Below are 14,849 nucleotides of genomic sequence, written 5' to 3'. Positions count from 1 at the left end.
TTGTTATTGTTAGGAGTTGCTTTTAACAAGAGGTGCGCTTCTGGTATTCTTCCAGCATCGGGGCGGACCAGCCAGCCTCCTGCATTAAAAAAACAGCTGTGCAAGAGCCATATAAGAAGTAGATGTATAGCAAGGGTGGATTTTGAAATGGACCACAAATCACTTTGCAGTGTATCCTATGAAGCGCTTTGGGATGTTCTTCCAACATAAAGGCACTGTACCAAATGTAAGGATTATTATGATGAAAATATTTCAAGACTCCAGGAGTCACATTTTTAAATCTAGCATCTGGAATTCCAGTAATGTTCTTGCTGTCTGTTAATCTACAATCAAATCTATTGTATGAAATTTGGATACGAGTAAAAATTGTTACCAAGTCCCAACCTTTGGAACAGTAAGAGACAATATCATTAGATGCGTCATCTTTATGGTTAAACTACATGCAAAAAACAAAATTTCACTGCTATTAGTAACCAAGCTAATCTTCAGAGAACGAGTAAGCAAATCCACAAACTGCAAGCACAGGATTAATTTGCAAGCAAATCTTGACATTAAAACATTAGTGCTTTTCAAACAGTCATTACATGTTAGAGTAAAATCTAACATGTAGTGACTATTTGAAAAGCACTAATACTTTAAGATTACCTTCCCTAGTGTCTTGGATGTATGGTGCAGCCTCCAAAATGTATAGTTAGTGCTACACTAATTAACTTTAGAAAGAGCTGGAAGAATATCTGGTCAGACGGCTAGCAACTGTGGGTAATTGCACTTCCCTCATCACTGTCTCAGATGGGATCAGCTAACAACAGACACCGAGGAGATTAGAGAGACGAGAATAAGGGAGTATGAGAGGAGGAAGCGGGTGGGGGGATTTCTGGAGGTGGAGGCTGATATAGAGCGTAGGACTACCAAAGGTAAATTATGCTGAATCTTCCGTTTTTTGGCAGTAGATTCTATGTAATTATATGAAAGCAGAAAGTTATAAGTTACAAGCATACACAAAGTACACACACCCAAAGTCGAGACAGTGACAAGAGGGAAATTTTGTCCCAAAACTATCAAACCTCACTGACGCCACTGACTGACATCAATAAAAATTAAGCTAATACTGTGGAAACATTTTGCAATTCATGAGATCAGTGTAGCTTTGGATTTTTTTGGTGGGGAGGGAGTGAGTGTCTGTGTGTTGGGGGGGGGGGGATTACTGAATTACTCATCTGTCTAAACATGGTCAGGAGGTTTACACCTTATGAGCAAACATCTTTTGAAATTACTTTCAGGGAGGGACTAGCAATCCGGTCCAAACATCCTGTACAGTGTGGACATGCTGTGTTAATGTATGGAACGCCTACTGGATTTTGTATAAATGTTAAAAGGGGCAGATGGCATCTATAACAATTTTTTTTACAGAATTGGAACATTATAGGTGGATTACCTTACTGCACATGAGTAAAACGTGTTCATTAGGCCCAACCTTCAAAGCCTGCATCTGCATTGTTCTCAAATAGCAGCCACAAGCCCAGAACACAGCTTAAAGTCAATAAGGTGCTCATAAACGTAACCCACTCAACAGCAAAAACGTGGCTCATCCTGACCAATGTACAATAGATGTACAGCAGCAGATTTCTCGTCTACAAATATTGCAGTTCTCATCTATCTGGTTTCTACAACTTGCAAATTCTGTATTGATTTTGAGACAGGACTTGAGGATCGTATCAGTGTACCTTGAAGTCTACTCAAATCCATGCAACTCACAGCAACTTTTCAAAAGCAAATTTTACAGATCAAAGTTGTTCTTACTGGTAATGTACATAACAGGACAGCATGATGGTGCTATCCCAGCCTCCCTCTCCACTGCTACTCGTGGCTGCTCAGAGCACAGGCCTTAAAGTAGATCACTGGACCTTTTAGCCACAGGGGCATCAGAGAACACAATGAAGATTCAAGACAGAAAAGGAGAATGAGGGGGGGTTGTTATTGTATTTTGACAGCGGTAGGAATTTTCCAGTGAGGTCACAGGAAAATACCCAGTATTTTGATGGAGGGAAAGAGGAACAGGAAAGATAAAACAAAGCAAAAGGGGACATATTTCAAATACACCAGCGATAATTTTTAAAAATTGCAGGGCAAGAACAAATGTTGTAATGAGAGAGACCAGAACAATTTGATGTTAGTTATACAAACTGCAGTTACATTAAATACTCGATGGTTATATCTCTGTGTAAAGTCTTACTTAAGGAAGCTGCCCATTGCCAACTCTGCAAAAAACTGTTTTGGTGAAAACTAGAGAAAATCATCATTGATGTCAGGGAGCTCTTAATACATACCTCAAGAGTATTCTAAAAATAGTAACTGCCATTTTATGCTTGATATTTTATGAGGAATCAGATATCTGATTGTTTTCCAATCAGAAGGAATTACTGATAAATTGTCTTAGAAGAGTTAGTTTATGCTCCTAACTCCAATCTGGTTATAATAATATTTGCAATCTTTGCAAATTTCTCTAGCCACTAGCTAAGGATCTGTGGGATTCCAATTTTGCTCAAGTGCCTGTTAAAATGAATGGAAAAAGCCAGGGTATTTTGGGCATCCAATTGAAACTTTGTGCAAGCCCAAGGGAATTTACCCAGTGAAGTGCAAACTATTTGGCTGAAGATTACTGTATCTAATTTAGATTTTGTTAGTGAAGTTAATTTTTAAACAAATCAAATATTTCCACTGAGGACATTTCATCAGCTACATCCGAGAACTTTGTATTATTCCAAACAAGCTATACGTCACAATGCCCAGGAGGAAGAATAACAGAAGCAGCACTTAACTCAACTGTCCAGTTAAGAACATATTTTTAAAAAAAGCCTAATTCAAACAAATCTAGGTTAGGAATTCAATCCAGGATCTGAACAGATTACTATATAAATACTGGTGGAAGCATGAGAACTAATTTACAAAAAAAGACAGACACTAGGAGGAGGGAGAAAGAAGAAAACAAGCTCAGTGGATTGTTTCAAAACGTGTAACAAGGGATTACAAAGAGCATGAAAATAAATAGTGGCTGCAGGCATTCGTTGCTACGGATCAGGGCACACGCATGCTCCATAGGCAAACTATTATTATTATATTATTATTATTATAAATTATTATTATACTTTTCACCTTTATTGTGCATTGTTAATAGAACATATGGAAAAGATGGAAAGAACTAAACATTGTCCTTAAAACTGAAACTGACATAGTCTTATGGTTCTGTGAACTTGTGAAAAGAAAGTGTTACAGAAATACTTTAATAATAATAATCCTTGCATTTGATATAGCGCTTTTCACGTCGGGAGGACGTCCCAAAGCGCTTCACAGAACAAACTGTAAAGTGAATTGACTGTATATTTGTGGGTGAACGCGGCAGCCAATTGCGCACAGCAATATCCCACAAACAGTCGTAGATTGAAAATGACCAATTTATTATTGTTTTTGGGTTTGGAGGGATTATTATTAGGCTCTGTGTGGAGTAAGGAAACTTGCCCAATGTTTCACCCCGCCTGGAATTGAACTCAGGTCTCTCGCTTGCAAAGCGAGTGCTCTAACCACTGAGCTACAGGACTCCATTATTACTTTGGAATAGGCTTTGCAAAGCAACACTTAAACTTTATTTTAGACAAGCATTATTTTATCATGAGCTAAAAAAAAGCGTTCCACAAGAATAGTTTTAATTTTGGTGGCCATGCAACAAGTTAAAACATTGTGAAAAGTCATCTAGTTATTAAAATCTTTGTATTTGACACAATGCCTATAACATGGAAAATGTCTCAAAGTACCATCCTCAACAGCTGAGGGGGGATGGGGTGGGGAGGGAGGTCAGGAAACTGCACCTAACTGTTCACACCCACCTATGTTTCCTAGGCAGCATATGGTACGAGGACTGTGAGTCAAATCCCATCTGCCACCATAGCTAAACCACAACCAAGTTAAGGAAGTCTATTTTTTTGCTGAAATCATGATTTAATTTTTTTTTAAAAAAAGCTCAGCAGGGAGAGATCAGCAAGTATTGAATAGAAACACTAAAAAAAAAATGACATTTGTTACACCTGCCACAGGAATTTAGGGGCAAGAAAAGCCCATTCAGTCATTGAGCCCATTGATCTCCCGTACAAGCTCGCACCGCCTAATTCCCTACTTTTTTACCATATCCCTTAATCTATCGACTTCCCAAGTAACAAACTATCTCCTGAATCCTTCAGTCCGTTTCGCATTTAATGGCTTTCCGGGGCTGTGCATGCCACAATCCTATTACTATCTACAAGAAGAAATTCATACAAGCCTCAGTTCTAACCTGTTTAACATTAACTTTAAGGTTATGTCCTCTGGTAATTGACTGGCCTATAGGGGGAAAAAAAAGTCACTCTGTTCAATTCTGTCACGTTTTCATATTAATTAGCGATATATGCACATTTTTGTAATTAATTTGGCTATGGTTTGTGAGTTTTTTTTAAACACCAGATCCAACTAAATAAATTCATTGCTCACAATTTGAGATTCTGGAAACCAGGGGCCTGTGTCACTATGGTACTAGTACTCTGGGTAAGCAGAAATATATTTCAACCAATTATCACATTCTGCTTGCATCAAAAGACACATCGATTGATACTAACTTGAAAGGAGTTTTGGCAAATGGGCAGAGCTACAACATTCTATAACATTCATCTCTGACAGCCTGGAGTTTAATGGGTTACAGGGCAGAAGAATAGCAAAGTAACTCTTGCCCACATCACAGGATTTCTTTTCAACCTAAATTAATATCTTAAACCATGCAGCAGAGTACCAACTCCCCAACTACCTATTCACAGTCACTACACTTGATGGTAATTACTGTGAAGGCACAATATCAAATGCAAGAATTATTATTATTACTATTATAACTCAGGTACAAACGATAATAAATAGGACTGATCACAATGTTATTTACCATTGGCACACTCTATTCCAGACCTTGCAAATACTTCAGGTTTGAGCACTTTAAGGTTCCAACACAAATGAAAATTATACATTATACTGCAATCCCAAATGACAGTGTTTTTGTTGCCCTTTTGTTACTGTCCCAAACCCTGCGAATCACCTAGAATTATGCTAATCTCTACCATAAAATAAACAAGAGAATGGGACTAAATGGATAGCTCTTTCAACAAGCCAGTACATGCACAGTGACCCAGATAGCCTCCTTCTGTGCTGCAGATTGCTGTGGTTGTGCACATACAGTTCTATTAACCTGACTGATAGATCAACCTTACTGGCAGAGATTTCCTGCTGCAGTTGCCAAAGTAACATTCTTTGATGTAATCAAGACTTCTTTCCGGTTTATATCCGCCTCCTATTCTGAATTCAACAGAAATTCTAATTAATTGGCTCCCTCATTGTTATTTGATATGTTCCTGGTACAGGTTAGCTGCTACTTCATTTCCAATACATTATATTCTGTAAAGGACTTTGAGGCATTCATTTTACGGGGAAGATGTTAGATAAATGAAAGTACTTATAGTCTTATTATCAACAACAATTTAGGTTCCTAAATCCACCCCATTCCTTTTTACCATTACGAAGGGATTTATTACTGTTTAAGATAGTATTTAATGTGTTGGATTCATATTCTGAAAGTCTGACAGCACGGTGACTGTGAATTAACTGTGATACTGGTTAGGGATTTATCTTTAAGCTTCTTCTCAATCGTGGCAGGATGCAGCGCTGACAAAATTAAACTGCCTATCCCCAGTGAGAGGGCCAAATCCGAATCTCACGAATACTGAAAGGCATAGTTAACGTGGATGTAAACAGGACTTTCCATTAAACTAGGCCATTAAACTAGGCCTGTGGGCCTAGAGAAGCAGAACACAAAATTGATAAGGCATCAAGCAAAACTGAAGATTTGAAATTTCAAATGATACCCCCCCACCCCACTACGTAGGAAATAAGTAGTATATATATATATATATATAAAAAAGCTGAACAAAAAGGCTCCAGAAACAAACAGAAGATCAAATACTTCAATCTTACTTTGGGGATTTACATAAATTAAGGAGAGTATACTTTTTTCCCCACCACCCACTACCTCCTCCGTGCACCCCCTCAGGCCTCTTCAATCTTCATATCAAATGCCAAGTGCGAGGAGGTCATGGACTTCTTTTCACCTAAAATTCACAACATCCGCCAGGCAGCCTCATCCACCTGCCCCTTGTCACCCACCACCATGCCCTCTCTATCCCCCTCAACCATCATCTGCCCCTACCATCACCCCCATCCTACATTCCTTCCTCCCCATTTCTCCCTCCTCCCTCTCACCAACCATCACCTCCATGAAACCCACCACCTACTGCCTCGACCCCCTCCCCACCATGGGGTCACCCAGCTCCCCCTCCTCTGCCCAATACTGGCTGACGTCATCAACCAGTCCCTCTCCTCCAGATCAGTCCCTGCCCCCCTCAAAACTGCTGTCATCACTCCCCTCCTCAAAAAACTTCCCGAGATCCCTCAAACCCCAGCCACTACCGCCCCATTTCTAACCTGCCCTTCCTCGTAAAAGTCCTAGAACGTGTTGTTGCCAATCAACTTCGCGCACACCTCTCCTCCCACTCCCTCCAGTCCGGTTTCCGCCCTTCCCACAGTACAGAGACTGTGAAAGTCACAAACGACATCCTCTCTATCTGTGACCAAACGGCTTCTCCTCCCGCTCTCACCCGGTTACCTGCGGGGTCCCCCAAGGATCCATTCCTGGCCCCCTCCTCTTTCTGATCTACGTGCTCCCTCTTGGGGATGGTCATCCGCAGACATGGGGTACATTTCCATATGTATGGGGACGACACCCAACTGTACTTTTCCACCTCTCTTTGCGACCCCCCAGTCCCCTGATGTTCTGTCAGGCTGCCTGTCAGACCTCAGGGGCTGGATGAGCGCAAACTTCCTTCAGCTGAATGTTGACAAGATGGAAGCCATACTCTTTGGCTCTCGTCAACGTCTAAAATCTAACGGTTCTCACCTCCTCCACCTACCTGACCTCCCTCTAGAACTCTCGAACCCATGCGCAACCGAGGCATCAGGTTCAACCCCCAATTATCCTTCCTCCTCCACATCCGGTCCCTCACCAGCACTGCCTTCTTCCACCTTCGACATATCGCCCATCTCAGCCAATACCTCACTTCAAAATCCGCTGAAACCCTGGTCCATGCCTTTGTCACCTCTTGGCTGGACTATTCAAACGCCCTCCTTGCCGACCTCCCCTTCACTACCATCCATAAAATCCAGATTATTCAAAACTCTGCCCGCATTCTCACCTGCACCAAACTCCGCTCCCCGATTACCCTCGCCAGACTGCACTGGCTCTCTATCGCAGAGAGGCTCGATTTCAAGATCCTCACCCTTGTCGTCAAATCCCTCCATTCCTCTGCACCCCCAACCTCGCTGACCTCCTCTCTCCTCACAACAGTGCCCATTGCCTTCGTTCCACCGGATCTGGCCTCCTCCTTGTCCCCCAAGTCCTCCGCTCCACCCTCGGTGGCCGTGCCTTCAGCCACTATGCCCCGAGGCTCTGGAACTCCCTTCCTCACTCCCTTCGCCTCGCCCCTTCTCTTCCAACTTTCAGGTCTCTGCTGAAGACCTTTCTTTTCGATCGTGCCTTTGGTCACCTTCCTCCCCCTCCCCCTGGCTCGGTCCCGGGATCCGTTACTGTGAAGCACTCTGAGATGCCGTCCAGCGTGGAGGGTGCTATATAAATCCAAGTTGTTTTTGTTATACAATTTCCTGGATGGCTGAGACTTCAGGTGCAATTCACAGAATCCAATTTCAAAACAAGTGCATTTAGAACCAATATCTCCAGAATTGTCAAACGCGGCTGTATTTGGGCAAAGTGAACCTCTGCTCCTCCCTGAGACTCGAGTTGCTTTGAACTACGTGCTAGTCACAAAATGCATTTTAGTCATCAGTCTGCCTATACAAACCACAGACAAATAATTTGGACAAATATAAAGGTTTAGGATCTCTTCAGCCAGACCATGGGATATAAAAATATATACAAATTGAAACAACACTGCTAGGTAGCAAAACCATTTTATACATCTATTTACATGAAGAATGATGCCCAGATTAAATAGTTGTCTGTTCACTATGTTGGATTCAATTGAACAAGATATCCTGCATGGTTTGCATGTAAATCAAACTGGTTTAGTTTGCCCTATTTGTGTTTATTCATTTCGCACTACATCCATTTAACCTCTGTAACCCTCACTCAGGTTCGAAACAGGATTCCTATAAGGTAAATGAGGCTGCTGTTTTAGGTATTAGCATTGCGTTTCGAAAAAAATGTATTCATTTTGAAGTACTGTATTATAAAGAATGAGAATGCATTTTTGTAAGATCTGCTAAATAAAAACAAAAACAGGAAGACTGCTGGGAGTGGCTTAGATGTGCAGCATAATACAAGAGAATGCAATGTTAATGATTTAGAATTCAGTCCCGTTGTAATTTAACTGATTACCTTTTAACAGCATTGTAAAAATATAGCTACCAAATCATGATCTTCAGTGTATGCTTGAATTAACTGATCACACCCAGTGCAGCACTGGGAACTATAATTGGCTACAGTGCTCCTGGACCAGAAAGGGGAAAATAAACCAGTCTCCCCACTTCTGAATTCTTCCTCGTTGCTCGTTCTTTGAATATGCACACTGAATTTTGGATCAGATCAGGATAGGTTGCAGTGGACATTCATATTTCCAAATATATAATTACACATTACAGTATGTTCACTATGTTGGATTCAATTGAACAAGATATCCTGCATGGTTTGCATGTAAATCAAACTGGTTTAGTTTGCCTCGCATAACATTTTATGCAGATCATTAATATGATTCATACATGTTGTGTTTCAGATAGTTGTGAATATCATATAACCTTATTGTTCGTATTTACTCCATTTATCTGAGGGAGCCATCAGTGTACAGGTTGAAATAGATTTTTCTCCATCCCACCTCAAGTCCCTCTGTACTCCTTCAGTTGGCACATTTACAGCACACCTGCTCATTGCAGTTATATACTTAGATAGGGCAGAGACAATCTTTTGAAGTAAGTAACAAGCAATATACAAAGCAATCAGTACTTTTTGTTCTCCTAAGAATATCATTAACGTTGTAATAGAACATTCATTCTCATTGTGTACCATTTTCCAACACTTCGTTCCAACACAAGTCATAGAAATAATAACATGGCGTGACAATAACTTTATAACCATCATTTCAACACAGAGGTGAGACTGCAGCCTTGAAATTACTCCAGGATTTATAACTTAGAATGTATGCAATGTGTCTTCCAAAGAACTATTTTCATCCCACATACGAACACATTAGAATCAGTTTGCTATTTATAGAAAGGCCTTCAACTACACTTGTGCATTGAAGAAAAATAGCTTATTAAAAAAATCCCCCAAAACACACAGCTACCAATGAAATCTCTTCCTCTAGACACAGCTATGAGGGCGAGGGAGGGAAAGAGAGTGACCGAAGGCACGATCGAAGAGTAGGTGTTGAAGGAGGCAAGGGAAGGGACGAGGCGGAGGTTCTGAGGGATGGAGTTCCAGAGGGTGGGGGTAGAGTGGCTGAAGGCCCGCCAATTGTGGAGCGGGTGAGGTGGGGGACATGAAGTAAGCCAGAACATGTTGAGTGAAGGGAGCGGGCAGGTTGGTAGGGGGATAGATAGGGGCTCACAGAGGTAGGGGGAGCAAGGCCATGGAGGGCTTTGAAAGTGAGGACCCGGTTCTTGAACTGTATCATCTGTGTGATGGGAAGCCAGTTGAGTCAGGAGAGGATCGGGTTGATAGGATTTTGGAGTCTGGTGCAGGAGAGTACATGGGCTGCAGAGTTCTGTATGATCTGCAGCCTACGGAGGGAGGAGTTGGGGAGGTCGACAAGCAGGGAGTTTGTGTAGTCGAGCCTGGATGTTATGACTACAATAATACTTGAAATAAATGATTATCTAAATCAGGTTAACTTCCAGAAGCAAAGTAAGGGATTCTGAATATATTATACAGAATATAATGAATATATTATATAGAATTAAGATGAATATAATATACAGAAGCATACTTACCAGATACATCATACCAATAAGCTCCATTAGTGATCCCATCGACAAAAGATTCAGAAGAATCACAATTCGGTTTGCCAGTTTTCATCAATGGGTGATTGGAGGCGTAGCTCTTTGCCAGGTATTTAAACACCTCGTCGTCGGGGGACTTGCTGTAATATCCATTCAGCACGTGATTTACAGAATCATCATAAGGATAACTGGCCACCACAGAGCCACCATGGAAATTCCCAGAAAGAACAAACCTGTTTTCTACATGAACATTAAACATTTTTTTAAAAAAGATTAATGGATGCAAACAAGTGCGCATAGAAATCATTAAGCACTACCCTGGAGCCAAACAAAGTAACCTATCGCCTTACCCAATCATTCCGATTCAACTCTCCAATACCAACAGGCATTTCTATTTCAACTTTCCGTTGGCAACTAGCTCATCGCTGATCAAATCTGGGATCACATCCAGGCAAATCAAAGCGGACTCCCTAGCAGTTGGCAGTAGGACTCCAGGCAGTTGGAGTCTTCAGTACATGGCACCAAATACTGCTGTATTACATTACTGCATATACTTGTGAAAACAGGTGCAAGGAAGAAAGGCAGCCTTTGGAGGTTTTCCAGGATATAGAAAATAGATACGGCTATCAGGTCACGCTTATTTCTAAAGAAGGTAATTTGAGAAGGTATTTTTAATTCTCACCACTAATTTTCTCCCTTTGTCATTGTTCCTGGAGAACACTAGGGACAAGTTTTGGCGAGTGCCAAGACTTGGGGACCCCCGGGGTGTTCGCTGAGGGCGCCGCTGGAGTTTACTAACGATAGCATTGAGGGAGCGCTGTCCGCTTAAGAGCACCCATTGGGCTTTCCTTTGGCTCGCAAGGACAGCGGCTGGCTCGTCCCTCCAAGCAAACCCTGCGGTCCACAGAGCGTAGGCGGCCACAGCGCGGATCTCGGGTAAAGTGAGCGGCTTCTTTTTTAAGAAAAGAAGTTAGCTTCCTAGTTTCAAAGAGTTACGCAACTTCAAAGGAAAAGGAAGTTTGGAGGCGCAGACACAGAAGGAACCTGGCAATGGGCCGACCCTTATTTGCAATATCCCCTTCCCAACCCCACCCCCCCCCCCCCCCCCAAAAAAAAAGAAACACTTGTCTGGCTGTTTTTTTGGAATGAGAGAGGGGAGCAAACCCCCTTCTCCCCCCAACCACCCCACAGCCCCTTCCCCCCCCACCACCCCCTTCCCCCCCACACCCCCTTCCCCCCCACACCCCCTTCCCCACTCCACACCCCCTTCCCCACCCCACACCCCCTTCCCCCCCACCTCACACCCGCTTCCCCCCCACCCCCACACCCCCCCCCAAAAAAAAAAAAATCCTGCCCCACCTTTGATCCACTCCTTCATCGCCTTCACTTCGGGGACGTCCTCCGGTTTCCCCTCGGGGTCGCCGGCGAACTGATCGGGGAAGCTCCGGTTCAGGTCCCGGTTGCCGCTGTTGTTGCGGCCGCCGCTCGCGCCGTCGCAGTCGCCCTCCACCGACTTCTCGAAGCCGTCCGGGTTCAGGCTGGGCACGATGTAGATGTCGGTGCCGTTGACCAGCCGGCTCACCCGCTCGTCCGGCCCGTAGCGGCCGAGCAGGTACTCGATCAGGTAGACCAGCACCTGGCGGGACACCGTCTCGTCGCCGTGCATGTTGCCCACGTACTTGCACTTGGGCTTCCCGGCCACCCGCAGGCCCGGCGCGCTGGAGATCTCCATCACCCACAGCGACCTGTTCTGCACGCTCCGGCCGATGCTGAAGAGCCTGGCGATCGACGAGTGCTCGTCGGCCAAGCGCCTCAGCAGCGCCGTCAGCTCGTCGTACGAGTGGTACTTCGACGTGTCGATGGCCCCCCCCCCTCCTCCTCGGCCGCCGCCTTCTCCTCCGCCGCCTCGACGCTCGCCGTCAACGCCGAGGCGAAAGCCAACAGGCACAGGGACAGAGCCGCCGCCGCCGCTCCTCCGAGCCCGAGCCGCCGCCGATGCCCGCTCGCCATCTTCAGCCTTCGAGAACCTTCCCTCCTCAGAAGCACTCGCTCCGTCCGTCCGTTAACCGTCACCTCACCGCTCAACCGCCGCGCGCGCACCCGTCCACTCCCCGGTGACTGACTGTCTGACTTGACTGACTATAACTGTCGCTCTCTCTCTCTCACACACACACACACACGCACGCACGCGCGCGCGCGCACACACACAGAACCGGCTCAACCAAACCTGCTGCCGGCCGCGGCGCTGATTGGCAGCCCGCCCCGACCACTCAGCGCCCGACCTCCCGCCAGCCGGCGGGCGGCTGGTCAAATCGGCACGCAGAAAGGGCGAGGAGGCGGGGCTTGCGAGCGCGGGGCCGTCGCGTTGGGGTTACGTACGTGGCCCCGCCCCTCTCCCCCCCTCCCCCCCAACCTCCTCCGTGACGTCGTTATGTCAGCCCGGGCGGTGACGTCACGGCGGCCCGTGGTTCGATGGGGCGCTTTGTTGTTGTTGTTGTTGTTGTACTATGTCATCATAATAATCATCATCATCATTATCCTCCTCCTCCTCCTCCTCGCGCTTGATACGGCGCCTTATCGCGCGGCCGAGCCGTCTCTCCAAGCGCTTCACAGGGTGTACTGTAAAGTGTAGTGACTGTGTATTTCGTGGGCGAAACGCGGCCGCGCGCAGCAGCCACGACGACGACGACGACGACGACAACAACAACGCAATGACACGTGTAAAGAGCCTTTCACCTCGGGAGGACACCCCAAGGCGCCGGACGGACAGACACGGACCCGAGCTGGGGTGGGGGTGGGGGTGTGGGGGGTGGGGATCGGGGTGGGGGAAGGTGGAGGGCGGAGCGAGGGGGGGAGGGAAGCGGGGTGACCGAAAGCACGGTCGGAGAGGAGGGTGTTGAGGTGGGTCTTGAAGGTGGCGAGGGAGTTGGGGGGGGGGGGGAGGGGGTGAGATGGAGGGACTGCGGGATGGAGTTCCAGAGGGTGGGGGGGGCCGAGTGGCCAGAGAGTGGCCGATAGTGGGGCGAGCGAGGCGGGGGACGTGGAGCAAGCCGGCGCCCGCTGAGCGGAGGGAGCGAACGAGGTGGTAAGGGGCTTAGGAGGTCGGAGAGGTAGGGGGACGTCTCGCAAACCGTCATGGATTGAAGTGACCAGATTTCTACTTCGTTTTCTTTTTAAGGGATTATTACCCCCACCCCCTTCCCCTGGGAAAAGCGAGTGACAATTTACCGCTGGGTAAACAGAGGCGCGTGGGGTAAGGAAACTTGCTCATTGGTGCTTCACAGGACATGACAGTGTTTTGTAGGCTCATTTAAATCCAAAAAGGATCACGGCCAAAAAAAAAGGTACAATACAAGTTTTCTCCATGTTACATATTGCCCCAGTTAATATGGATGAGATAACACTTACATTTTTGTCTCTTTTCGATGGGTTTCGAGGCTCTGAAACAATTTTGTATTAAGGCGCTGTTAAAGTGTCGAGTCCGAAGACTGATGTGAGGACAAAAAAAAGTAAGAGCTATTCTGCTCCAGCATTGCTGGGAAGGAAACTCTGGATTCAAACTATATAATATTCTTTATTAGTTACACACTGCAATCCAATCTATGATGGAATGTAAATGATAATTATTTGACTTAGATTGGTTTGTACGTTGCGAGCAGCACTTTATTCTCTGTGAAACACCGGCTGGCAGGCATGCAGTATTCTGACTTTACAATGCTTATTCTCTTAGCTATTTTCTCTTTTCTATCAGTGTCAGGTTCCTCTGTGGCTGCCCTACCCCCCGTGGTTGGATAGCCTGCTAAGGTCACATATGAAGAATGGCCTCTTGGGTGAGGACCAGAGGTCAGCTGGCACCAATGAATCCATATCCCAACATGAGCCAGCGCTTGAGGAGAAGAAAAGAAAACCTTTAAAGGCTCCTACATAATGCAGCTCTGTATGACCCCGGCTTCACACTGTGTCTGTGAGCCGAAACTCAAGCAACTTACGTTTTCCTGCTGCAGTTCGAATAAAGCCATGATCTGACTGATGCAGGGACACCAAGCAGACGTCAGCAAACATTCACAAAGCGCTGACAAACTAAGAATTAGAACCGACCGTGGAACAATATTCAGCAGCAGTTCTCTGGGCTTGTGATAAAACACAACTCCCACATGAAGCCAAGTTAGTCATTTCACTTCAGTGGCCGTTTGTGGGACACGGGCTGTTGGCAAATTGGCTGCCACATTTGACGCCAAAATAAAATCACTTCACCTTACAATAAATCCTGCCAGACATCCTCCTGATGTGAAAGGCTCGCTACCAAATCCGTGCGTTTATTATATTATTATATTCCAATTGAATAGCACTCCGCACTAATTGAGTTTCTTTATCTTTCAACAAAGGGTAACAGTGTAGTCTATGAGACGGACCAGCAGGGGGAGGAATTGAAGTTATAATTCATGAGGGTGTGTGAGAGAGTTACCCAGATGGGGGAAAACTGCAAGATCTCTGCAAAGGTTTATTGATGGGCTTAAATCACAATAGTAAGAATCGATTGGCTTTCTTCATCCATCGTAAAGCATCAAAATTCAATATTTGGTAAAGCGGTGGGTATTAAAAATATCACATTGCTTGGTGACCAAACTTGCAAAGTAAATTGAATCATTACCTACTGAAAGTGATCACAAGAATCGGTCACCTGTGCTCAAAGGAATTCAGTTAACTAAACAGCGAGGGTT

At 45.2% G+C, this 14,849-nt stretch overlaps 1 protein-coding gene across 1 annotated transcript in view; it reads right to left on the bottom strand.

Annotated features, from left to right (window-relative positions):
• Positions 1-14,147, bottom strand: part of LOC103183365 (carboxypeptidase D) — a 36,106-nt gene extending 21,959 nt beyond the window's left edge. The window contains exons 1-3 of the mRNA XM_042338559.1: positions 14,118-14,147; positions 11,488-12,160; positions 10,120-10,368 (exon numbers count right to left, since the gene is read on the bottom strand). Coding sequence (XP_042194493.1) covers positions 10,120-10,368; positions 11,488-12,160; positions 14,118-14,147 — 952 coding nt within the window. The remainder of the gene's footprint in view (positions 1-10,119; positions 10,369-11,487; positions 12,161-14,117) is intronic.
• Between the last annotated feature and the right edge of the window lie 702 nt (positions 14,148-14,849).

The sequence above is a fragment of the Callorhinchus milii genome, unplaced genomic scaffold (assembly GCF_018977255.1).
Source record: "Callorhinchus milii isolate IMCB2004 unplaced genomic scaffold, IMCB_Cmil_1.0 Scaffold10, whole genome shotgun sequence".
Classification (NCBI taxonomy): Eukaryota; Metazoa; Chordata; class Chondrichthyes; order Chimaeriformes; family Callorhinchidae; genus Callorhinchus; species Callorhinchus milii.
Note: the sequence above shows the minus strand (reverse complement) of the source record. Positions and strands in the feature narration are given on the sequence as shown.